Source organism: Chiroxiphia lanceolata, chromosome 9 (assembly GCF_009829145.1).
Source record: "Chiroxiphia lanceolata isolate bChiLan1 chromosome 9, bChiLan1.pri, whole genome shotgun sequence".
In the NCBI taxonomy this organism is placed as follows: domain Eukaryota; kingdom Metazoa; phylum Chordata; class Aves; order Passeriformes; family Pipridae; genus Chiroxiphia; species Chiroxiphia lanceolata.
In genome coordinates this window covers 17,317,836-17,344,998 of record NC_045645.1, presented here as the reverse complement: position 1 = coordinate 17,344,998, position 27,163 = coordinate 17,317,836, and the positions used below count along the sequence as shown (strand labels likewise).

General features: G+C 37.9%; 1 protein-coding gene across 6 annotated transcripts in view; it reads left to right on the top strand.

Moving 5' to 3' along the window:
* Positions 1 to 27,163, top strand: part of BCAR3 (BCAR3 adaptor protein, NSP family member) — a 91,952-nt gene that overhangs the window by 23,758 nt on the left and 41,031 nt on the right. For 3 of the 6 annotated variants that reach the window (XM_032696727.1, XM_032696728.1, XM_032696729.1), the window contains 2 exons: positions 1,844 to 1,958; positions 18,831 to 19,158. In XM_032696727.1, coding sequence (XP_032552618.1) covers positions 1,844 to 1,958; positions 18,831 to 19,158 — 443 coding nt within the window. Of the gene's footprint in view, positions 1 to 1,843; positions 1,959 to 13,115; positions 13,519 to 18,830; positions 19,159 to 27,163 lie in introns of those variants that run through there. The other 3 variants (XM_032696730.1, XM_032696732.1, XM_032696731.1) reach the window with 2 other exon arrangements.

Below are 27,163 nucleotides of genomic sequence, written 5' to 3'. Positions count from 1 at the left end.
TGATGTCTTCTACTTTTAAAAGTAATTACTAATAACTATTTACACTGGGTTTTTATCTCTGCAGTAGAAGGTATGATTATATCCATTTTGCTGAGGAGGACAGTGATGAACACTTTCTTGACTTAAATTATTTTTTTCTAAGTAGTAAATTCAGGGCAGTAGTAGACAGAGTTCTTGGGTTTCAGTCAACTGCTCTAGCCAATTCTGAAGCCAGACAAGAACGTGCTTATGATCTTGAATGAAGAAGGAATACTTCAAGGCGGGACACAGTTCCACCTGAGAAATAAAATTTCCACATTAAGAATGTTGTCAACTGCAAAATGCAGCAAGTTCTTTAAAGCTGCTAAAAGAACCTCACCAAAATGTGTCTGTAAAAGCTCCCACTGTGTTATCCTGAGCATTTGCTGTTCAGTACTGGAGTTAACAACAACCCTATTTGTGTTTCTCCCTACAAGCTTTTTGATCAAATTTGAAGAGCATATTGCATTTGTACTCCTTTGTTTGTGGATTTTCTTGGAGGCTGATTTTGGCATTTGGCAGAAGGATGTTGGGGGTTTTTTGAGAGAAGCAGTGGGATCCTCTGTCACTGTTGCCAAAGCTGAAAAATCCTTTCTACTGAAATGTGAATTCAACATTAGTACCAATTTTTGCATTTGGGAAAAGCTAGAAAGAGATAAAATGAAAGTTATAATTATTCATCTCCCTACTTTGATGTCATGAGTTACATATAAGTTATCATTTGAAAAACATTTAATATGACATTTTCAGGCATGACTAAAGTTCTCTAACAGCTTTTAAAACAGTGTTAGCTAGTGACATAGAGAAATTGAGGCTTTCAGCAATTAGAGCGCTACTCAGTCTAAAGCAAAGAATGCCTTTGCAGTGGTTTTAGTATGAAAGAAAGGTTTTTAAATTACAATTTCAAAAACAGTGGCTCAGAGTAGAAATTCTATGTCAATTGTCTTATTATTTACACAGTGAATCAATCAGATTTTGTATTTTAGGTTCCTAGGCCTGAACTGTCAAATCTCCATTAGAAAAGGCTACTCATAGTTAACGTGACTTGCCAGTAGCAATTTGGAGTACATTCTATGTGCTTCTCTTTATCTAATTTACAGTGAAAATACAGAACAGTTGAAAATATAAAGAAATATATTTTGCTATATTTTCTATTTTTTCTGAAAGTTTTTGTCTTCAAATGGAGCTTTGTACATACTTACAAATCAGCATCAAATTGAAATTCTGTACTGATTTGTAAATAATGCCTTGGGTTATTTTGAAGGTCAAATAGTGATGATTTTGTGGAGAGAAAGGGGAATAAAAGAAAACAGTTCAGGTTTGATTACCCAAATGCATTATATGGAAATTCATGTTCTTCAAAACAGTGTCACAGCCCATATTATCTACTAATTACAATGAATATCCTCTTCATTATACAAAACCTTCCCTTCCAATATCATTATTCCCATCAGTTCACCCTGAGATTTATCTTCCTTCATTAGCTTAAGTGCAATTAGCATACTAGCACTCTTGGGTAGTTTTTAGGGTTTTTTTACTCAAATCATTATTTTTAGAAACTCTCCAGCTAATTTGACCAGTTTTGTTTTGAGAAAAAATTGAGAGACTATGAATTAATGTTTTAAAAGAAAAAATCCTCATCCCTTCAATGACAGAGCTTACAATGATAAAGGGGCTTCAGATAACATAAGCTACATAACAGCAAACGTAAGTATATTTATATGTTACCAGAAACAGCAAACCCATCTGAAAGAAATTTGAATTATCAAATTATACACAATTTGAATTATGTATAGTATATTCCTTACTCTGGCATTTGCTACAGGACTTACTCCATCTTACAGAAGTTGATCTTAAAAAGCTGGGAATTGAAAACCAAGGCCATCGAACACACCTCATTTCCAATATCCTGCTGCTTCAGGAGGTAAAAAAAAAGAGAGGTAAGATTTCCTAAAGTCTAAGAGAATGAGTTAAGGCAACCGGAGCTTTCCTGTCACAAAGGATGATAAACTGACTCAGCCTAAAATACCCCTGAATGCAGATCACAGGGGTACTTTACACAAAAAAATAAGAAAAATAGTTAAATATTAGTTTAACAAAAGTTAAATGTTAATATTTTGCCAGGGATTTACAAAATAATATAACCTGTACTTAAAAAAAAAAAAGTCATTCAGAAAAGGTTCTACTTCCGATATTTCTTACCCTTTCAGTCTTCAGCTTAATAAGACACAGTAATGTTAACATCCCATAATTGGTGGAAGATTGTGTCACAAATGCTTTCCTCATTTGGAAAGATGGTATCAAAAGGTCTAAACCCAGCTAATTTGTGCATGTGCCATCTCATCCCTGCTGAGGAGAGAGGAGGAGAGCTTACACAGGCAGTTCTGACCCTTCTTTTCCATTAGGGACTTGGCTATAAATTAAGACTTAATCACTGCATCATTTGCTGCTTTTATGATGCTTTTATCAGTTCAGTGTCAAAATTCAGTCAAGTTCATGAGAGTTGTAACAAGCTTTGTAAGACATTCTGTTTTGAGGTGAAGGATATAGTGAGATGTTCTGCAGCTATGACTTGTTGTACAGGATATTTTGAAAATTGTTCACAAGATGATAAGGTACGGGTATTATGCATTCTGGTCCTTAAGTCTAAAGATCACTGCCTAAGGCTTTTACAAATTTAATGTGAAGCAGTTATTTATTTGGCTAACAAGTAAATAACTTCTACCTTCTCTTAGTCAAGATAAGACTTTTGGAGCATGTGTAGAAATATTCATAAAATGTCTTTAGCTACTTAAGTTTTTCAGAAGAAACTAGAACTGGTTGTGTACAAGTAGATCAGTGTTTTCTGAGGAGTTCAGAATGGGATTAACAATTGCATAACTTCTACAGTTCTTTGGTTTGAAAGTCTTAAAATTTGATTATAAATATCACATTTTTTTAACTGCTACTGTGAACAGATTAGGAAACTATTTAAGTTGACTGCAGTGAAACTAGATGTGTTTCAGTTGATATTTGTTTTCATGTGACATTGAGACTGCATTTTGTAGTCTTTTCAGGTACTGGAGGGAGAAATATATTACAGTTGTCAATGTACCACTTTTTTTCAGAAAAAAAGAATTGTTCAAACTGTCATTCATGTGGTAAATTGATTTATATATACTTACTTAACATTTTAATCACCTCATTGGAATGTTCTAACTCATGAAATGTTCAGCTTCAGATATGTTAAGCTACATCTAGTCTTGTAATATTGCTGATGATTTCAGTGAATTTGAATTTGAGTCAAACATTTTCTTTCTAAACTGATGTGTATCTATGGGGGGGGAGGTTGTCCTTCAGACGTAGGCATTGCCAAGTGACAGTTTTTGGGTTTGGGGGTTTCTTTGGCAGTTAAGTGCTAGAACTCAGTTCAGTAAAAGTAGTGCTGGTTCATATTTTTATGGGCATTTATCTTGAGCAATGTTTTCATTCATGGTGTGGTTTTGACTAATGCAAACAATTAAGTGTATAATTGAATTATGTGCTTGAAAAAAGAGACAAATTGATCTCTGAGTTCTGTTTACACCAGGTTATTTCCATACTAGATAGCTTTGCCTATTGTATTAAAGAATTCTGGGAAGATTGCAAAGCAGATTGGTTCAGTCAGTCATACACTGGTGCAGACTGTTTTGTTTTCACAGTAGGGATTAATGGTTGTTATCTGGTCTGCAGCCTATTATGACATGGCTGTGTTTTGTGTCTGTCTTTGACACAATGCTGTGTCTAGGAGCAAAGTGCCTAATCAGTTAGACTGAAATGCTGGTTTTCCAGAACTGAACTGTACTGTAGTCAGACATTAGAAAAAAACTTAAAAAAAAATTTATTCTATTAAATAAATACTAATGTCCTACTAATGTACTTACCAGAACAGAACGAAGTCTGTCTTATTGTTTGCTGTTATTATGAGCTTTAAACAACAGCATTGTATTTGTTGCTGGTTCAACAGTTTCCAGACGGTGCTTGATGTGATAAGTCACTTTAATATGTAACAATTTTCATAAGGTTAATTTTATAGGACATTTCTTTGTCCAATGAAGTTAAATTCTGGAAAATTTTGAGAAAACTTCTGTTTTCTAAAATGTTACCTTGGTTCTGAAGCTACTTTGAGTAGTCTCACTGTCTCACTACACTAAGATTTGGATTCATCCTGTCTAACTCAAGTTACTTGGGCTGTGTTTCCACAGTAATTAATACCAAGATCTGTGCATTGACATAATTTGACTTGGATGAAATATGTGCATGTGGTCACATATCTGTTGAATTAGGCAGAGCACACAATATGAAGTTGGCTAGCTTGATGCTTTTATGCTACCTTTATGCCAGCCAGTGATAGGGAAGTGATCAGGATAACTGGTTTGGTGTGAGTAGCATTAGCTAATCAATAGGTAAAAAGCCATTTAAAATTGTTAAACCACTTCAGTCGAGTAGAATAAATTTTGTAGCGGCTCAGTGCATAGAATAACGGGGCTCTGATACTTTTGATCAGTATCAGAAAACTTGAAGGCTGCTATACTGTTGATTCTTGACCTTATTTGAAGCTGGGGCTCCACAATGCCAACCTAAGCAGTCTGTGCCTTCTTCAGCTTTCCTTTAGCTGCTTTTCCCCATCTCTGTGTAATTCCTTTTGTTGTCAGTAAAACTATCCTGCAGCTGCATCATGAACCCATTGGGGAATATATCTAACTGAAAAACAACCTTTTGTTTCCCCTCATGTTCATCTCCATCGAGTCCCCGTGCCAGTTCACTGTTCAGCTGCTCAAACGCTCCTACAAACATGAATGGCCATGGAAGACACAGCAGAGCTGAGCCCTCGTGGCTGAAACAGCCTCGCTGCCTAAACTGCAACCACAGCTGCAGGTGTTCGTGGGAGGCAAGTCACTCTGCTCCCTTCACTGTCAAAAAGAGATGAATTCAGCAGATAATTCAGTTCACTACCTTTTGTAGGTGTCTATATTTTTTTGTTGATTGTAGAGATATCTCTGGATGGATGACTTTCACTTAGCAAATGCTAACTGCTGGTGGAATTAATTTAGGCCTAAAAGCTACAACTGTGGTTGCCTTGTAACATTTCATCTCTCCTTTTGAGTGCAGCCTTACAAATTTCAAGCAAACATTTGTTTGTTTTTCTCTAAATATTGAATGATATTTGTTAGTGTTTATCACTATATTTCATTTCCTTGCAAATCAAAGTATACAAGTGGAAAAATGTTTCCAATTTCTGAAGACTTCCTTCCTAAGTGCAAAATTGTTACCAGTTCTAAACATGCTTCCTACCACTGTTTCAGGAACAGGAGACCAGACAAGTGTGTAGAGATATCAAACTGATAGTTGCTGAAGTCTAGGATCTTGTATCAGGTAGTGGCAAAGTAGATGTCAAGTGACAACATGAAAGAGCACACCAATCCATAGTGATGCTTTCCCAGAATACTTTCTCAGCCTCTAAGCATTTAATCTAACAAAAAGGAAATTTCAAAAAGGTATGAATGTGAAGAGACATAAATACTCTTTCCACAGTCCTTTTGCCTGTATCTTGACTTACCTTTTGATGTGCACTGCAGCACATTCTGGATCTTGATGTCCTGCCATCTACGCTTGTAGCCTTTCATGTATTCATAGCATGTTGTGCCTCCTTTGAGAGGTACCTTTTGTTTTCTGTTCCAGGGAAATTGTGGAGTCAGGGGGTGAGGCCTGCAGCTTGCCTGGGCTTGTTGCAGTATGGGATCAAGAGGCATCCAAAATTTTTTTTTTCTAAGAAAAGCAAAACATGGGCTATGCTTATAGGAATGTTCTCAGTGGCTGTCTAGCACCTTTTTGAAATATTTGTTTGTCATCTTATGAAAGTCAGGAAATGGCATATCCTCTTCTAGAAGTACTTTCTTCTGGTATGAGAGAAACTGATGACAAATTAGGTGTAATCTGACTCCTGTATTACTCAAAAAGGTCTTCCTTGCCTGAGCAAGAGGCATAGCACTCTGTCCTGTGGCAACCAGCAAAGATTGTTTGTTCAAGACAAACATCCTGACAGCTGTAGCCCAGTACTACTAATAGAGTAGTGCTCCAGGAAGGAACTGTGGTTTTCTCAGTATCCTCTGATACAACTAAAGCAGGGTTTGATGCTATGTAGGATTGGAACAGACCATTATTTAATCATGTTACCATGTGCTACACTCCTTAGGAGTATAATTTTATTATGATTTCCTATGACCTATAGTAAAAGAATAAATCATGCTTCAGGTGTGTTGAGGAATCCTACCATGGGGTGACTGGCTGCTTCAGTGCAGTAGAAATGTTACCTATAGAGAGGGTAATGTAAATGTATAAATGAAAATGTCTATTTTGATGCAATAAAAAAAATACCCTGGGTATTTCCAGACATGGAAGATATTTCTTGATTCCTTTATGAACGTGAATTTAAATATAGAATTATATTTGAAAGCTTTGTATCATTTGACTATTAAAATATTTGTGTGCATTTGTATGTATTTGTGATGTACTTTCCTTTGCATCACTGGTTGAGTTTTGAGTGGAAATATATATAGAAAGCTACGTGACAAGAAGTTTTTTTTAAGGAGGTACTCTAAGAGCTGGAACTTTGTTTTTCCAGTAGCTTCTTTTAGCGAGATGAATTTTGAATAATAGCATTTTATGGCTTAATATGATTTCATTAACATCTTGGAGTGTTTTTCTTTGAGAGAAGAAAGGTATAAAGAATATTTCCCTTTTGTCTTGTACAGGTTTGCTTATACAGAGTTTTAATAAGATATATATTTAGATCTATTATGATTTCATTTATCATACGAAGAAGGCCTGCCTTAGTGGATTTAAGTAAAATATATGCATTGACATAATTTGTTGTGGGTAAATAGAAAATAATGTACAAGATCTGAATTAGATTAAATGCAATTAGTGTTCCATAGCTTCCTGCTTTTGATAGGGAAAATAGAACTGCATTTCAATTCTTAGATAACTGTTTCTGCCTATGTTGTATTTTTTGCTGTGCTGCAGTAGTGTGAAGTTACATATGAAGTGCCTTCTTGCCATGTGGGTCTTTTCCTTGTCATTATATAGAAGACCTAAGATGTGTTGTATTAAAAAGGAAGCTAAGCAAGCAGTACAGAGCCTGGCTTGTGCTTGGGACAATATAAATAGAGACAAGTACATCTTCAAAGAAGGTGTAAAATAACTGAGGGACTCTTATGTGTTTTTATTAGATGACCATTATAATTAGCATAAATCCATGACTAGTTTTGCCTTGTCAACCCCAAATATCTTGTCTTTGTCACGCTCAAGTAAAGTCCTTTTACTCATTCTGGTTCTTTTGCTTCTCTTTGAAAGATTACAAATGCAACCAGAGTCCTTTGGAGCAATGGCATGTAGTGTCAACCTGTCAGATTCCAGACACATGCTAAAGAATGCTGGTAGCTTTGCCAATATATGGAGAGGAAGCTGCTTTGAACACTTTGATCTGCATAATAGTTAGAGATGGCATTGCTACCTCTGTGGTCTATTTTGCTCTCACTGAGAGACACAAGGATTTGAAGTTTTTTGCCATTTCTGTTTGAGAAGGTCATAAATGTAAATGTTGTTACACAGTTGTTAACATACACCTCTGACAGTACCATTTCAGCTGTTGAAAGTTCCAAATTTGCCTATTGGTGCTTCCTGGTCTTCTGTTTATCCTTGCTTCTATGTCAGTTATGTTCTAAATGGAAAACATCTGCCACAGGCAAAGAGAGGCTGTTAATTCTTCTGTATTTGAGACTTCTTACAAAAACATGGAAAACCAGAAACTTATAAGGGAGTCTTGGCTCCACAGTAACAGTTCTTCCACTGCTAAAAGCAAAGAGAGGAAAACAGAACCTCTGGTAAAAAGGGTCCCATAAACCCTTGTCCAGCTTCTTTCCAGTTTAAGATATCATTTATCAAAACTAGTCAATGAAAGAAAACTGGGTTTAGTGCCATTTTACCCATGTATTTCAAGCTCCTGAAACAGGTGTGTCTAATCAATGCCAGCACAAGTTGCTTCAATACCAAATTGAAAGAGGAGGAGAGGAACACAACATATTATTGTCGTGGAATACATGCAATAATTTATTTTTAATAATTTTTTTAATTACTAATTGGTTTTTGTTAAAGATGATTCTCTGTTTTCTTGTATTATATCTAACAATGACTGTACTTGCGGTTTTTGGCTCCAGCACTGGCTGATACTGGATGACTCAAAATGCATGGAATTCTGCAGCTTTGTGCACTTCTAATAGCTGTTAACAGTGAAAATTTTTTTTCAAATTCTTCCAAAAGTTTAATTTTATTTCTGACTTAAGACTTTCAATCTTGAGCTGCAGATTAGAGGAGTTTAACAGTAAAGTAATTCTTATTGGAAAACACTGATTTGTGAGAACTAAATTTTTTGGCCAGTAGTAAATAAAGATCATTCTTCTGGTATCATACATACCCAGTCTGTACTTATCTAGGTCTGCAAAAATTAAATGTGCTGTAGCCAGAAACTCTAGCAAGCCAGAACATGTTCATGTTCTAGTTTGTCACTGAATGAGCTAGGGTTTATGTAACTCCTGAAACTTTCTTGCCATACTTCAGCATTGTTTACGGGATCATGAGCTATGGGACATTTCTGCTTGCAAACTTTTCTGAGGCTGTTGATCATGAGGTTTCTTAACACCGACTCATAACAGATAATGCTTTGGGAGTTTCTGAAAGACCTTGTGTCTCTAGACCCAAGGCAGATCAAATAGCAGGAGTTGACGTTGGTAGTTTTATTATGGAGATCTGCATAACTGCTGACTAAACATGGCTGTTTCAGTTGGCAGCCAGGGAGGACGTTAGAAAGCACAGTTGCCGTAGCTCATAGTTTGCTAAGTAAGTATTGTCAGATTTCAAGTGCTGGAGCATTTGGCATTTCATATTGTCGTTCTTATTGCTCTAATGTCTTCAATTAATTTGAAAATTACCAGTAAATAAACTTGATTTCCTAGCCAATAATTATGCTGATCATTACTTTTTCTATGTGGCATCTGTGGGAGTTGAGGCTTGAGTGTAGCATTTTGTTTGTTTGCATCCTTTATCTTCCAAGACAAGTCTACAGTAGAAACTTGCTTTGACTTTTGTTTATCAGGGAATAAGAAGAACTGCTGTGTGAGCAATCTGTGCATACCGTGTCCTCATAGTGTGTAGTTACTTCTGCATTTTATCACTGCAGCTGCAGAATAGTGCTTTTGGAGTAAATGTATTTTCTCCTGGTTATTTTAGGAAGACTGGAATTCTGATGCTTAAGGTCAAACTGATAAGTTCCCATGAATCCTCTTGTTTTGTTCTATTTTGTTTGTTTGTTTCTGTAAGTCAGACACATTTGAAAATGGTCTCAAGAACTGGCAAGTACACAACTTGGCATAATTAAGGCATGCAAGCTACAGCATCAGTCCCAGTTGTGTTCCTCCTCATTTATCTGTTCAGATAGCTGCTTGTATAGGTGTCTTTGTACTAGGTGGAAAGATGCACCTGTACACAGTCCCTCTCTTCAGAAAGCAGAAGTTAGGGGTGACTACAGAAGGGCACAGCAGTGTGTGATGTGTGGCCAGTGGTTGCTCAGCCTCCTCCAGGTTGATGTCACCAAGGCCAGCACTCCAGTGTCACTGTGTCGGTGGCAAGGGGATACACAGACAGCATGATGCCATGCAGATAGACAGGTAAGGGGGATGGCAGGTGGACAGGGAATGCTGATGGCGAGGGCTTGACAGAGGCGCTGTGCTTCTTTCAAGACATAGGTGCTTCCAGATTTCATCCCACATCTCAGTAAACCGGTTTGCAAAGTGGATATAAAGTATGAAAACAAGAAAAGTTTTGCAATGAGGAATCTAATCTAGCTTAATTCAAAGTAACTCACAACTAATGGAGCTACTATAGGCAGTCCTGTGAATTCTTCCTTCTTGCAGCTTGTAGGAAAAGTCTCTTTAACAGCTTTGCATTAAGTATGTGCAAGGATGGGTTGTGCAAATTGTCATCTATGGAGACAAAGCCCAGTTTTCAATTTCACCGGAAGACAGAATAAAACTTTAGGAAAAGAATGTAATGACTCATGCGAGACTAATCACAGTTTAGGCAGGGCTGCCCAGCTACCAGTCCCACTACTTAGCACACGGTCATGTTACTAAGGAAATCACTGCTCCTTTTCTGATTCTTATTCATAAAAAATGACAAGCATGACACTACTTCCTATGTAATTACAGTGCCTGAAAATTTCCTGAATTATTAGAATCAGCCAATAGAGATCATCTTACGTGCTAAGGGATCAGAGTTTTGGGCATGGTTTTAGATGTCTTTTACCTGAACTGTGGAATGTGTGGTTTAGATAGAGAAGCAAGACATTTTCCTGTATGCAATTCAGAAAATAATAGTTTGCACTTCTGTAGCACCTTCCACTTGATAAGCTGATAAAGTACTATACAGTCTTCTTTGTGAAAAATATCTTCCACTCTGACAGATGTTACAAAAATGTAAGTATATGTCATGCAGGAAGTAAGTGGGTCAGAATACTAGACCTGAATGTGGAATCCAGGTAACTCCTCTTTCTCTGTGCTCACCCTAATGCCATTTTTCTTGCACTGGACATATTAGTGAGGCATTTTGGTGTCCTAAATGAGATCACAGTCTGTTCTTTGGTTCCTTTCCCCTCCCCCTTCTTCTGCTTTCCCCACATATATTTTGAAGAAAGATTCTGTGTAAAATATCCTATGGGAAATCTCCACAGATTATTACATATGGCAGTGAAGTTCTGGAATCTGTCACTGTGCCTGAAACTTTTCTGGTACCTCTCCATTCTCAGTACTTACCTGTTTTTTTCACAAGTGGCAATGACAAAAGCACAGTGCCATCAACTATTCAAGATTTGGTAGCTTTCCTGGTTCATCAGTAGCTCAAATAACAATGCATTTGGGGAAATACAATTGACAAAAAAATTGAGTGAGGTTTTGTTGTGCTTTTAGGCCTTGTTTTATGTGAAATTAGTTTGAATTTAGATCTTTACTTCAAGGCTCTGTTCAATGTCAATAGGATGCTATAATTTTCTGTAATTTTGGGGGAGAAAAATATGTAAGTATAGAAGTCTGTCTATCAGTCACAAGGGGTGACTTATGTCCCGGCACCAGTGAATGGATCTTTTCGAAAACTGTTGTCTTTCACAATTACCTCAACTTTTCTGGTTTGGAAGTTGTTGTAAAAGGTGTGTGGCAATACCAACACTGATAATGCTTCCCTATTGCTCATGCGTGCCCTCAGGAACCAAAGTGATGTTTCTGTGGGAAGGGGAGCACCAGTCAGAAATGCCACTGTGAGCTTCCTCTACTGTGGTGTATTAGATAAATTTAATTTTCTAATCTTTTGTCTCTTCTTTTTCTACATCTTTGAGTACTCTCTGCTTTTATTTTTTTCTCTCTTATTTTATATTAAACTTCATCTTACTTGATCTTTCTTATGCAAAGATTCTACTCATATCTATAAAAATTCAGAGACTTTCCCAAGAATTTTCATCTTCCTTCCTACCTACTTCTGCATCATCCATGGTGGCTAAAGAATCTCATCTTGATGAGCTAAATGTTTCTTAAGCTCTAGCTACACTTCAAAAGAAGGTCCAGTGTTTTTTCTGGGTTTAATTGCTTCATTAAAAAAATAATAATAATTGCTGTGAGATATTTTAGATAGCTCAGATTGCAAAATTCAGTGTTCTGGACAATGCATAAACCCCCAAACTATAAAGAGGTAGATGTCCTAATTCTACCCAGTACCCAGAGATGTCACTGCGGTGAGTCAGTGTGTGGAATTTTAATCCTGCCACTGTCACTATTGGATGTAGTTTAACTTGGTTAGAGTGTCAACACCATAGTTTCATTTATTTTTGATGATTGGTTTGATAATACACAGAGGTTCTGGAAGATAAATAATTGGATCCTTAATTGCATTTTTCATTTAGATAGCTTAGGACCCCAATTTCAGCAACAGCATTGTAGTCAGGCTCTGAAGTAGATACATCAGAAGTAGTTTATTAAAGCTAGTCCTGATAAAAATGGAGAAAGAGAACAAAGGGATTGGACATTAGAGTGAAATGAAAATAGTGCATGAAGAGCATCTCCCAAAACAGAACCACCACACAACTAGTAGGCATCAAATATTTAATGTCAAAATCAATTAGATGTTTGGTTAGGGAGAGAAATATTTGCCTCTAGAAAGCTAATGCCAATAGGATAGACATGAAAAGGTTTGCAGTGTGTTGGCTTATGAATTCTGATAAGATGGAAAGAACAGTGTTATTGAAATTGGTTTGAACAACTGCGATAACTATGGCAAAACCAGAGAAATGTTGGCCAGGCAGCCTGAAAGACTGAGCCAATGGGAAAGAGACAAATATGGTGTTATAGAAAAAACTGATCTAGACACTGCTTTAAAAGTCAACTGAGTGTGCCTTAATTTGTATTTAAGCGAAAGCCCTTTGGCTGGGTCAGTGGTACAGCTGAAGGTGTGTGAGGTAACTAGTTGAAAACGAAGGCTGTATCTATAACTACCTCATTGTTTTGAAGGTCTGCTTTATCAAAGGAGCGTAACTGGCCATCTGTTCTGTCAGTAGCTCTCGATCCTGTACAGCTGTTTGACCCTTTGGTACAGAAAATGCATTTTATCTCACCAACCTGTTGCACAGATAACTCCACGGGACCTGGTGGGACGAGGGGGAAATCTGCTAATGTAAGAAAATAGTGTGTGTAAAGTACACAGTAACAGTCTCCGAACTGTTCGTGAACAGGGCGGATTTAGAAAACTGTTAAATTTTGCTGTAGCGCTAATTTGAGAGGCGAAATTGTGGAAGTCAAGTTCTTAAATCCATGGAAAAGGGCAGCGAGAGGTCACGGCACGCCAGCCGCTGGTGTGCCGGGGGCTCGGCGAGACCCAGCCTGAGCTGGCGGAGGGTGGGGCCGGAGCCGTGACTGCGGGCCCGGGTGGCTGCGCAGCGCCCGCGGCCGCCGGCGCCGCCTCCCCGCTCCAGGTGAGCGGCGCCCGGGAGGCTGCACACGGGAGAGGCGCCGAACCAGCTCTGGACTGACCCGGCCCGGGCGAGCGAGCGATAAGGCACTCTCAGAAGGCTCCGGTTGAGTCATCCTTACTTAAGTTATCGCGAACTGCGCTTCTTTAGGGCAGGCTGGAGCTGGTGTACGTGCCGGCTCTGCCGCGGCACGGCCAGACCTTGGGCTCTCCCGAGGACGTCCCGGTTCATCTACTGGAAGCGCTCAGGACCGCTGGTGTTCCGGGTCCGGCCTCCGGCCACCCATTCCTGCCGCCTGGCTGCCGCTCCCCCGAGGGACCCGGGCGGGATTCGCTGCCCGGGAGATCGCTTCGCCGGGACAAAACCTCCAACTGATCCACAGAAAGCCTGGAAAGAAGCAGCAGTGATCAGACCCGGTAACTGCGGGGGGACAGCGTTGTTCTCTCGGGCTGAGAATGAGGAGTTGGTGTTGTATGTGAGTGTGTGCGAGCGTCCCTCTGTTCCCACACCGCTGTCGGGGCAGGGACGGGCAGCAGGGCGAGCCCTGCCCCTGCCCGCGGGCTCTGGAAATGCCGGAGCTGGGACAGTGACTACTGAGACGTTTGATCCACTGCTTAGGTTCAGTGGGAATGGATTCCACAGAAATCTATTATACACTCTTTTAAGTATAGAACACTGGTGTGTACTCGAGATACCTCACAGAGTAGAAAGAAAATAAAAGAAACAAGAAACGCTGTGTACTTTTTTTTTTTTTAGATAAAGAGGAGCATATATAAAAGCACTTCTTTCTGAGTTTGTAATTTCCATAAGTTGGTTGTTAGTTCGAAATAATGCTGAAAAGGTCTTTAAATGCTTCCTTTTCAGTTAGAGTGGGTTGTTGGTTTTGGTTTTTTTTCAGTAACATTGTAGGAACAGGGCAGCAGGCAAAATAGTAAATGACTTCCTATGCCAGAGAAGGAACAAAAGCTTGTATGTTGAAGCATTAGCTAAAAAATGCTTAGATTTGACTGTAACCTTGGTAAAGTTCTCTGTTTCTGCCAGCAAAACGGGGAGGGAATGTTTATTTCAAGTCAAGGCTTCATACTGTTCAGATTACTGAAATAACTGATTGGGCACTTAAATTTCAGAAATTAGGCAAAATGAGAAGATCTCCACTTATTACTGAATCCTCTTCAATGATTACTTTTTCATGGCATCTGTTGTAGGTATCAAGGCATTCTACATGTGAAAACTCACAAAGAGAAGTGTGGGGTTTATCTGCTTCTCTCATCTTGGAAAAAAAAAAAAGACATTTCAAAGATAACTGTGTGTTTTCTATTGTGTGAGAACAGTAGTTAAAAATAACATTTCATATAGGTTGTCAGATTACAGTGCAAAGATATTTGGGGATGGGGGTGGAAACTGCATGACATATATAAGGAGAGAGAAGGAAAGCATGAACATTGTGATAGCACTTCAAGACCCTTTGGAATCACTGACCTGACTAATCTTGTGGGGAGTTTTTGATGTTTGACAGACTCATGTTTTTTTCTGATAGTAGCTTAAAGCCTTTGAACTACTGCATATGCTTTCTCAGTCTGTGTCGCTGTATCATAACAAGCTGTAGGTTCTTGAACCTTACTATTCTTCTCAAAGTCCTGTGACATGTTTGCTATAGCAGCTACTGCATCAACTTATTTTTTTAAAAACAAAAGTAGAAAACAGAGGTGGTAGAAGGCTGCTTCTAAGCCATTTTGGGGAGCAAGAATCCTCTCTTTCTGGTTACCTTAATGAAGAAGACTACATTGCTTCTAGGGATATAGTAAACATGAAATCCACCTTGAATTTATAATGGCTGCAGTTCTAACTGTATTTCTTCCTATGATATGTTAACTTTAGTGCTTTTCAGACATGCTTTTTCTGTTTCTCTGACTTATTCTCTTACTACACACACACACCAAAAAAAAGATAAATCTGAGAAATCGATCTGTCTTTTTGTCCTGAACTGGACTTTCTTCACCATTCAGGTCAATCTCTTTAATTATTTTCTGTGTGCATCTGCAAAGTGCATGCAAATGTGCCAAGTAACTTAGAAGGGAAAAGGGAGTAATGTATCTCCCACTCATTATAATTTATTGTTGCTGATTTTGAGAAAGGGTGGGTGGGAGGAATTTGTGAGGAGATTTGATATGGTGAAAGTAAGTACAGTTTTCACAAAAGTTGACTTTTAAAGATGTGAGAACATAAAGCGGTTGTTCTTCAACCAAATGTATTAAACCATGTTTGAGCCCTCTTAGTTTCATGGCATACATCATGGTAAAGGCATGGTAATACTTTGAGGGAAGTGCTACCATAACACCAGGTATAGACTGCAGGGCATTTGATCTAACAGGGAGAGTCACCCAGATTGCAGATCAATAAGACTGAGAGAAACGTGGATCCTTTCATGTCCAAAACTGGTTTAGATATGACTCAGAGTGTTAAGAGTCTGATTTGGAACTCTGAAATTGCTTTTCTCTTTCCTTTGATCAGGTGTCCATCAGCATGAGCATATGCAGCTTTGGGCTGTTTGTTATGCCATTCATGCATCTCTGAGGCCAAACTGGAGATTTCCCTTTCCCTCACTTCCCTTCTTCCAAAATATTGAAACAATAAAGTAGAAGCCATTGCCACTAGTTGCGTTACATTGTGATATGGAAGGGGCACTTACTCCTGTACCTGTGTCTGTTTGAATGAACCATCAGAACACTTCTTAAGACTGTGTGAACATCAGAAAGTTTTCACGACGATGAGCTGAGCCAGAAAGTTTGGATTTGCGTCCCAAAGCCAGTGTTGTTTTAGGGAGGTGAAAGTTATTTGTTTCATTGTTCATATGGCTCGTTTTTGTTTTAAGCAGTGATGTGAAGAGATGTACAACCCATCAGATTAGAACTTCATGCACGTTTGGTCTTGCCCACCAGATACATATATTATTCTATGTCCAGTCTCCTACTGTTGTTCTAAATGCCATGTTGATTTTAGAGACCTCTTTGTTTGTATTTGCTCACTCTCATTCGTAGCAAAAAATTAGAACATGTCAGAAGTTACCTGGAAACCTTTCATACCCTCCACTTCTCTAAATTCACAATCGGATTCCTGACAATTCTGTTCCCATATATTTTTTCCAAGTTACAGACTGAAGAAAGAAAAATACCTCACAGTATATAAATACAAATTCACTTCACGTTTTTAACATTATATTGGCATGAGTCCATCTTGTTTGCACCTATTTGTATGTTTTACAAAGTGCCCTGTTTTGTTAGGTGCTGTTTTGACAAATAGGAATGTGTACAATTAAATTTCAGTTCCTTTTGACCTATCATTCTGTTACAATTTCTACCATTTCCATTGTTGATGTTCAAAGCGCGCTGTTTCTAAGGGAGTAACATTTTCAGGGTTTCTATATCTAGAAAAGTCAAACATTCTTTGAATCATATACTGAAGTATTTGAGACATTCCAGAGTCTTCAGCTGAAGAGGCTCCTTCTTTGCAGTGTTTATGTTCAATACAAGAAAAACATATGGATCATTTGGCAGGACTTTTGTTACTGACCTGATTGTTGTAGTTCTTTGTTTACGTTTATGAAGAATATATAGTGCAGCAGCAGATAGGCAAGCAGACTCCATAAACGGTGTTTGACAAAAAACTGAGTTTTCAAACGATCATGTGAATTCTAAGAAGCCTTTCTTCCTCCCCGTTGGAGGTAATTTTTATCATTCTGTTCTAATAACAAAGCTGAATTTACAAGAAACAAGCTCTGTCAGTTTGCTTTAGCTATAGGAGGTTGTAGCTTTGTGGTAAGCATTTGCATTTTAGATCTTCCTATCTGTGGACCAGTTGTTTTGTTTATAACAATTGTAATGCAAAACTGACTTCATAGAAAGTATTGTGACAATAACTGTGATATTTTTAATACTAGCCAGCAGAAACTGTGTCTTTCAACCACATAATAAATGGAGAGATGATTAACATTTTATATTAAGGGCAGTGTGCTAACTTATGGCAGAATTCTTGTCAGAGTGTGTTTTGTTTTCCCTAGGATTTTGAATTCTATTTGGATCCACATAACTAAAAATGTCAGTTCTTATTAATGCCTCAACTCTTTTCTATTCTTTTCAACAAGAAACCTGACCCAAGTCAAAGAGATTCTCCCTGGGCAGAAGTGCTATTTCCAGAGACTTTTCTACTATAGTACATAGTACCTGTGCTCTGACAGAGGCTTGGCAAATTGAAGAGTAAAAAAAAAAAAAAAAAAGAAATCAAGATGTTATTTCTCATCTATAATTACTGAGTATTTATTGTAGGATTTTCAATAAGGGAGAAGTAGGAAGGGATTTGTGGTTGAAGTCTGAAAACCTTATCCAGCCTGTGAATCTTTGCAGTGCAGCTGACAGGAAAAAGCAGAATTTTTTCATAATTTGAGATCAGCTTTAGTGTTACTGTAAAACTAAGCCAGTTATGATAACCTCTGAGTAGAAGTAACAGTAGCTTCAGAGCAGAAACACTTTGATAGTAGCTGTGATATTGAGGCTGGAGAAGGGAGCCGGACTATAGAGGCACCTCTGTTTTCCTTGCAACCCCTGTGCTTTCCCCAAAACAGGAGGAATTCTAGTGCAGCTGTAAGCAGCTGACTTCCAGGCTGCTGGGCCTTCAGGGTGCTAGTCTTATTTTTTATCATGAAACTTGACCAAGGCAAGAACAGATTCCCCCTGTCCATAACTGTTATTTCCAAAAGTACTTCAGGTTTCTGATTTCATATCAATCTCTGCTGCTCCTGTGGCATTTCCAGTTTTTGTGGGAAGCACCTGGTTGACTAACACCTAGATTAAATAATGTAGGACTGGTTGCCCTTTGGATCTGGTGGCATGTTCAATAGAGTGGCTTGTGCAGGCAGCCCGTCTTCTGTAATACAACACTATAAACTGAGCACAAGGCAGCATTTTTTGAGGAACAGAACAGCAATCTGTTAATGTGCCTGAAGTGTTTGTTTCACAAAGCTTTTTGCTCACGATAACAGAAAAACGTGTACTGTAGGACAGACTGTAATTGATTGTGCAAAAGACTGACAGCTCTGTGAATCTGTAATGTCAACAACGATTTGAGCCAGCAGGCTGGGCATGCTGAAGAAGAGAATTCCAGTAATCTGCTCCTGCCCTTATCTCTTGAGCAGAGCCGTTTAGTTTACAGCCTGTTAGAAATGTGTGACCAGTTATCTGCTAGATTTATTACTCGAGCAAGACTCCTCAGCAACAGTTTTTCCTCACAGTGTGCCAGCTACTGAGTTTAGAAACATATTCTTCCAAACCAAGCTGTAGTGTCCTTTATTTTTAACAAAACCTTCTTAAAACTTTGATTTTTGTCAGTGATTCAAAGTTGATGTCTGCATCTTCAGAGGATGTGAAGGAGCAAAAAAGAGGAACTCTGTGGATAAAAATGGAGAATTGTTCGTGGCCTGCTCTTGTATGGGTGTCCACACTGGTGGGGTTTTGTTGTGACTTTTCACGTGTGTGAAAGTTATATATGGGTGTGCTTGGTGTGCGGTTGGGAGCGATGTGACTGAATACAGGCTACATCTTGAGGTATCTGACTGCCTCAAGGCAAAGCAGAAGTTCAGTTTCAGATACCTTTGCTAGTCGTGCTATTTAACTTTGTTAAAGGGAGGGTTTTGATGATTGATACATTATAAGAAATCTTGGTTTTGTTTTTCCAGAACCAAAAATGATAGCTGCAGGAAAATTTTCAAGTCTTCCCAGAAATGGCCCAGTGAACCGCCAGTTCTCATTAGCTTCTTCCATGGACCTTCTGACCACTAAACCTTCACCAACTGAGCATCGCTCAAACTCCTTTCAAGGCATCTCTATCCATGGCACTCTCCCCAGGAAGAAGAAGGGGACAATTCCCCCTAGGTCTTGTGATATGTTTAGCCACATGGGAACATTGCCTTACACTAGAACACACCGGCAGCTGCCACCTTTTGTACAGGATGTTATAGAAGAGTACCCTCCAGAAAATGAGAAGAGCAGCAAACTCAATGGCAGGTATGTTGTAAAACCTTAATTTACATATGTTAGTTGCATAGGAATTCTTATGTATTCTTCTACACCTCTGAATGTCCAGTTACAGGTACAGCTGTTTATTCTTGTGTTCTAAGTTGAGCTAGTACTCAATGTAGGTCTTGATGGAAGACCTAAATAATTTTTAAGGACTGGGTCTTGCCTCTGAATGTTTAAAAGGTATAATATTGTGTGTGCTATTCCCATACAAGAAATTTTTACAATCTAGAAGTCACTGAATTGCTTTGATATGACACTTCGCATTGTTCTAACTGAGCAGTTTTAAGCAAGAAGTCATAACTGTTCAAACTTGGGTTTGGTTTGTATTCAATGCTTATGTGGCTGGAGGGCAGAGGAAAGAGAGAGCAGTGTTCCAGCTGCCTCTGTCCTAGAGCTGCATGTGAGCTGTTTTGCATGAAGACTTAGTGGAACGCAGTGTACACTGAGCTAATGGCAAATTATCCCTGCTTATTATTCCTGCCTGACTTTATGGTTATCATATCCATGATTCTCAAGAAAGACCTATAATCTTATAGCTACCGTTTCTTTTGGGAATCTGTCATTATCACTGATATGTCATTGTTTACAAAAAGTAATTAATTTTGTAAATGTCATTTTTTTGGTTTGATATTGAGGTCTATAAAACGGGAAAAAATTTCCAGCTAACACAAGAAAAATTCAGTGTAATGCAGTGAATCAGTTAAAGGCACAAAGATGAGAGAATGTTTGGTTGTTTGGCTGATGGTGTTAAAGCTTGAGAAAAGGTATCCAAATTACAAGTTCTAAATTAGGATTTATAGTCTCGCTGTGTCCATCACTGTACAATTTTTTTTGTTTTCAAGTCTTCTAAGGAAAGGACAGTTCTAATTAGATAAAGTTGTGTGTGTAGATTGGTTTTCTTTTAATTTTTTGCTTGTGGTATATGGGATCGAGCTTTCTTCTCACTTGAAGATAAGTCTGTTCTCTATACCCCATTCATTTTAAGAGAAGAAAGGACCCAAGTATGTTTAGTATTCCTCTGTCACTGATCTCTGAGATGTACCTGCGTACATGAACTGGCTTTTTAACATCATTTGCTTCTTTGATTTACATACTTTTAGAGTATGCAAGCAACCTGGGGTGCTGCCATGAAAAGAATGTGGTGAAATACAATGAAGTTTTATCTTATGTCTTCTTTCTCAAGAGCGATCACTAAAGATGATTTGCAAGAGGTTTTCTTTTATTGAGAGACCAAAGCCAACTGGTAACTTGTCTTATGAATATGATGACCTTGTCTTATGAAGAACACTTCGGCACAACCAGTAAGAGTAAGAACAGAATGCTTGAGAGGAAAATGTTGGGAAGGTCTGCCTGATCAGAAATAAAACATAATGCTTTTGAAGTAATAAGAGATTCAAAGGATGTTGTTAGTACAGCCTGGGAATAGAATTTGTATGTATTGAGTCATAGCAGCAAGTGCTGTTCATGTTTGGTCTTTCAGTTACTTTGCTAAAGCACACATCGAATGCTATGGTAAAAACTTTTAACAATTGCTTGCTTTAATTTTTACAATGGATCTTTATACGTTCTGCTCCATGACCTGACTGCCTAGTTGTACTAGAGCAGAAGACACTTCCAGCTTGACCATCAGCAAATATATCACTTCTTGAGTCTTCTTGCAATGAAACTGAACTTTTCGTTAGTGTACTTTAAAAGAAAACTGAGAGAGAAACTCTATTTTCCTGTGGTACACGTTTGGTTGTATGTGCTAAGGTATATATTCTAATGCTTACACTCACATTGACATTATCTGGGCCTCGTAGTATGGGGGAGTCTATGTTACCTTATCAGAGTTTTTTAAAAAAAGCCCTATAATATTTTTATTTCAGTGTAGGAACTCGTGAAATAGTGTAATATTACATGGATATTCTCATTCAGGATTGTATCAGTCTTTCATTGCTATAATGCTGTTTACAAAAACTAAAACTGTGAATGCACATTTTCATGAAACCTTTTCATGGTGCATTGTTCAACCCAAGTGCTGTGTTTGATGCCAGTGGGCCAGAACTAATAGTCATTAGAATTGCAGTGTTCATGTACACATGGATCTGATTATTTTGGACTGTGGCTCAGGCATGCCATTGGTTGATTATATTTGTTTTAAAAAACATAACTGTGATAACATTTTCAATAATTCAAAATGAGTAATACTCTCTTTAATATATAAATATACTAAACATAATTTTGTGAAGCAAATAATAAACCTAAGTAAGAAGAATAGGAAAACAATAATGAACTGTGCCATTCCCTAATGGAATTCTTCTGATTTTGAAATTCTTCCGAAAACTTGGAGAAACTCTATTGCCAATTTTCAATGCAATAAGGTTGTGTTCTCTTCTTGGTTTGGGAATGTACACCTCTGCTAGTTAGTTAGTTCAAGGGGAAGAAAGTTTTCTTTCTTGAGAAAGAAAGACTGACTGAACTCTGAGTTTTAGAGTCTCTTAGAAATAATTGAATGGCCAAAATCAGAAGCAACTGAGCTCTTGAGTTAGTTTTATGAACTAAAATAAGAATTAAAATAAAAACTTTCAAGAAGTTCTTCACTTACAGAAGAGAATTCTCATTTTAGCTTGTAAAACTAAAGCTACTTCAGTGTAATGTTCTTTATTATCTGATATTGATAATTAAATCCAAATAAAGCATAATTGTAATTTCCCTTTGGAAAATTACATGGACATGTGGTCCATGGGTTATCTTTATTTATTTAGCTTTGCCTTATATTGTGGTACCTTTATTTAAAAGAAAATTGTTCAAATTTACATCTATCACTAGAACCTGTAGGGGTTTTTTTTTTCCCTGTATCTTATGACTGCCATTAGGAAACCCAGAATTTCCACTGCACTTGGATTACTATAGTTCTTCTTGACTGACATTGCAGTTTAACTGACTTGTGGCATTTTCATGCTTTTTCATTAGTGCGGCCAAATATCCCTCAAATAAATAAGACGTAAAAGCAATGCAGAACTATCACTATCACAGAAAGTTTGAGTGTACTGATGAAGGCAGCTGTCAAAGGCCAGTTTGACATTCTGAACCGTTTCAGTTGGATGTCAACAGTATCCCTGTAGCCTTGGGTTAACATAGAAGTTATCTCTCTTGGTCTGGTACTGACTCTGATATGAGCATACTTAAATGTTACCTCATTGTAGAGATGCGAGGAATTTCTGAGGGGTTGTTAAGAAAATGGAATAGAGCAAAGACTTTTGCAAATATCCCAGAGCAAACTAGATTCTAGTATTGATCCTGTGCTCTCTGTTTCATGAGGCAGTGTGATTGCAAGAACTAGCAGAACAAGTAAATGCTTCTTGGATGATCTGACAGCTATGGTATTCTCTGTTCCTAAACTTTCTAATAAAACAATCTAAAGAACAATTTCATAAAAACTAAGTCTGGTTCCAAAAGACACGCAAGGCTTATGTTTTGTTTGAATTCAATAGGGCTGCACATATACTATCCACTATAGAGTCATAGAATCGTTAAGGTTGGAAAAGACCTTTAAGATCATCAAGTCCAACTGTCAACTCAGCACCACCACCATGTTCAGCATTAAACCATGTCCTCAGGTGCCATATTCAAAGGTTTTTTGAACACTTTCAGGGATGCTTGACTGCTAAAAGTGTGTTTATGAGAAATTCAGCATTTGAAGGAAAAAAAGATTAGTCAGTTTGGTCCTTGCCCTGTAGAATGGAGCTTTGGATATTTTGGGAGAAACTATGTGGTTACACATTTGCATTAAATCACTATCTTCCCTCTGCTGAGCCTTCCCCTAAGAAGTGTTGAAGCACACCATCTACCAGAAATGATCACTTCAAGTTTTCATGCTAGTTAAAGCCTTGAAACGAAGTTGACATTAATTTACACTGGCTGTTTCATGTTATAGAGGAGGTTTGTGAATATTCCTCATTTAATTCCTGTTTACTGTCTTTCCCGTAGCCATTTCATCTGCTTGTACTTGCAAAGACAGTTTTTTTATTCAAATTCCATTCTTTGTCTGTACAGACATTTGAAAAATGGAGTCACTGATAAGCAGTAGGGTTGTATTGTTCAAACTGGCTTGGAATCAAACTTTGTGCATTTCTTTAAATAATGTATAATGCCCCGAGTGCTTTGTTTTATCACTGTTTATGAGAGGTTCTGACCTAGCAGCTGGTCAGAATTAGATTTTTTTCCCCCTGTTTTTAGAGCTTTACTTTTAACTGTGTATGAATTTGAAGTGTGGAGTTCTAACTACAAAGCTATAATTTTAATCTTTTCTTCTGTCTTGATTTTCTCTTTTCAAGCCCAGCAAATTCCTGGCTATGCTGTAAGTCCTGATTGTGATTGTAGTTACAACACTACTTCTTTTTATATTGATGTGACCACAAACTACTCGGTTTTGTAGGTAAATGAGGCATAACAGCTTTTTTTTTTACTCTACCAAGGTCTCAAGCATGAACTGTTCATATTCAGCTTTTTTTTGACATGGTTCAAGCATGTTAAAAAAGGAAAAATCAATCTGGTGACATCTTCAAATGCTTGTTGAACCCTGTTGCAAAAGATCAAAATGTGATCATATCACCTGTGATCATATCAAATGTGATTACATATCACCTGTAAACTGAAGTGTATTTTATAGTCTGACCCTAAGTATCTACATATAGATGCAAAGAACACAAATTCTGTCTGTTGTTCTGAAAGAATGTCCAACTGCATATTTAACTAGACTTCAGACTCTTACTTTGAGTACTGGTCAACAGACTTTTTCCTCTTGTTTTCCTATGTCAGTTTTTTTCTCCGTTCTTTCAGATAAAGTGCTATCATCTGGCATTGGACTTTGTATTGCTGTAGCAGAGAGTTATTCTGTATGTAGAGTAGATTAGTTTATTTAGTCATTTAGGATGTTCTGTACTCTTCAAAATTTCTAATCTTCAAGGCTCTACGTTTGACTGGGTGATACTTGTGTACTTGTCTCATATAACTGTCAAGGAAAAAATACAAATACGTTCAATTTTAACCTTGACTGGTAGCACTGACATTAATAGGGTAACTTCATCAGCATAAAGCTAAGCAGGCTCACTGTCCTCTGCAGGACCTTGTCCTTGGAGGGCAGTACATTTGGAATTTAGCAAGGTTTGGAATAAATTTGGAATCTATTATTGAAGTATAAAGCTATTAAGGACTGAATTCTGGGTTCTTGAAACTTTTCCTTTTCTCTTAGTGATATTACCACAGTAGATGAGACCTGCTGAAGTCCTTGAATTGAGAGTTGATTTGTAAGGGAGAGGAGTTGGCAAGGCAGTACTTGGTGAGGAGCACACTGTTCAGGGATTTGCTTTTTCCTTGTCAGAATTTGCAGCCTATTTTATCTCCAGATGCTGCAAATTCTGTTTTTCTTTGGGTTTTGAGAATGGGGTGGATCAGGTATTTAGGCAGCTTTTATTTTGTTCTAACTAGTGATTTTGAAGATGTTATTTGTTGGATAATTTTAATTTGAATGTGTTACTTTTTTATATTAATTCTTTGTGTACGCTTACAGCAAATGGTTAGGTGCACTTTGAAAATCAAATTAAAAATAATTTTTTATCAAGATTTTAATATATCAAGTAAAATAAGTATTTTATATGTTTCCTGTGTGGAGAAAAGTAAACGATACTGTTTGATTTATAGAATGCAAGGTAGTCTTTCAGGTATGAAAATATTTGCAAGATTAACAGGAAGAAGATGAATACCTTTGGTTCCCTCTAAATTTCAGGGTCAGGTGGGGAGGAAATTTTTATAAAACCACAGAATTTTTAAGTAAAAGTAGTTATGGTTTTGTTGTAATGCCTGAATCTACCTCTTAGCGTGTGTTGATTTCAGAAAATCCTGAACCAAACTGTGAGTTTGTGGTTGTGTTTCTTTAACAGGAGTAAGACAAGTGTGTTGAATTTGGGGCTACTGAATATCTTGTTGACTTCTTCCATGCACAGCTAAGTGGATTTTTAAAAGGAAGAGTTCCTTAGATGTTGCCAGTACTTCATGCCTTTCATCACAGATGCACCTGCAGATCTGACCTCTGCTGTCCTAGAGGTGGAACAGAGGACATCTACTGAAGCTGTAGATGTTTGGGGTAGAAGGGATACTGTGTTGTATAAGTAGAGAATAGCTGATGTTATCTGCTTACATTCAGTACCAGATTCTCTTATCCTTTAACTCTGGGGTTTATTTCTCTTTTGGCTTGTCTGCCTTTTCTTTTTAGCCCTTCCGTCCATCGTTGGGTTCAGATTCTTCTGTTGTGAAGTTCTACTTCACCCTTTTGTTCTCATTTGATGCTGACATCCTCTGTCTTTGCTTAGTGGACATAGACCTGCAGAACAGAAGCTGCACTTCTTGATTTTTATGGGGATTTTTGAAAACTGACTACAGGTGACAATTATTGGAAACCTGCCCATGTGGGATTTTGGGAGAGGGAAATGAGAGAAACAGGACAAAATGTCTCAAAAAGAGAGACCATATCTCCAGTTTTGGAGATGAATTAAACCACAGTCCTTCAGCTTCTCAGCAGAGGAACTGAAGCACTGTATGGGATGGGCACAGTTGTATCATTGTGTGAAATTAATTGTGGGATCAGGACCTTTTTGTTAATGAATGACTTACCAGGGAAACTTGAGTCCAAATTCCTCAAAAGCTCCTGTCAAAACTAGTTGATGTTATTTTTCAAAAACTTCCTAAAAACTTCTGTCTTTTCAGGCTATTTCCTCTTTGAGCAGAGGACACTCTATGTAGTGGAAATTTTCTTGAGTTACTACTTCCATCATACCCAGAGTTCCTTTCCTAGCTCTGCTGTTTCCTGGTCTCTTTTGTAAAGATTATGGAGCACCCTATTTACTTGTACCAGGTGCTGTATTGCTTCCTCAGCTTACCTCTTTTCCACTTGTGACCATTTATTTTCCTTTTTGCTCCTTTTATCCTTTAAATAGTAGTTAAATGTTACATAGGGGAATATATTCCTAATGCTTACTTGCAATATCTAATGCAGGGAGACATCTGATGGAACAAGCTTTTTAAACTGAGGTAAGGGAATAGACAGTGAGGGCAATTCTTCCTCCCTCCATCGTCTTCTTCAGTACTAAAGCAAAGGATTGACATTCCTACGTTCCTGTGCTTCAGTCCAAATACACATTCCTGAAAGACATGTCAGCCAGGTGAAAAAACCCATACTTTGTGAATAAACTGTACCTACACTTAGATGAATTTCAGATGAATTGATGGAGACTGTGATTCTACAGAACGTTTGTCAGTGTGTTCATTTCACAAGGTTACATTGATTTTGAACACTTAAAATTTTGTGGAGCTGGATTTTGAATAACTGCACAGCAAGTAAAGCGCTGAGTATAAAGAGTTGCCAGCTGAAGGTATAGGTCAACAGGCAACAGCACAAATATAAACAAGTTTGTAGAAACAGTGACTGTTTTGGATAAGCAATAGTCTTGCTGCCCACCCACGACTTTCACAGCATGGGTCTTGGGATAGAAGATTTAAGAAGGGCTTTGAAGGACAGAGTAATCCTAAATGTTAAGGAAAACGGAGAAAAAAGAATGCAGGTGTCTAGTCTGAGCTTTTGAACAAATTGTAGAGACCAGTATTGTATGTGGCACAGAAACAGAAATTCTTTCAGAAGAAGGTAAAATGGTGTACATTTTTCAGCTTCATTAGGTAAAATGGAGCAGGTTGGAGGGATGCAGACTGAAGTGGTTAGAGTAAATGACTGGGGCATTCTAAACAGATAGGAGTAAATTGAGATTTCATTTAATTCAAGGAAAAATACGTTGTATCTTTTCTTGAGGTTTAATTACTGAAGAGTCCCTACTGTTCTTGTGTGAACTGCAGGTCATTACACAGTTAGTCATAGCAGTTTGCACTTGTTTCCACTGGTGTTTTAATGAGTCATGTCCATGGTGCTGTGCAGCTGTAGATGGAAGGGTGGAATGCC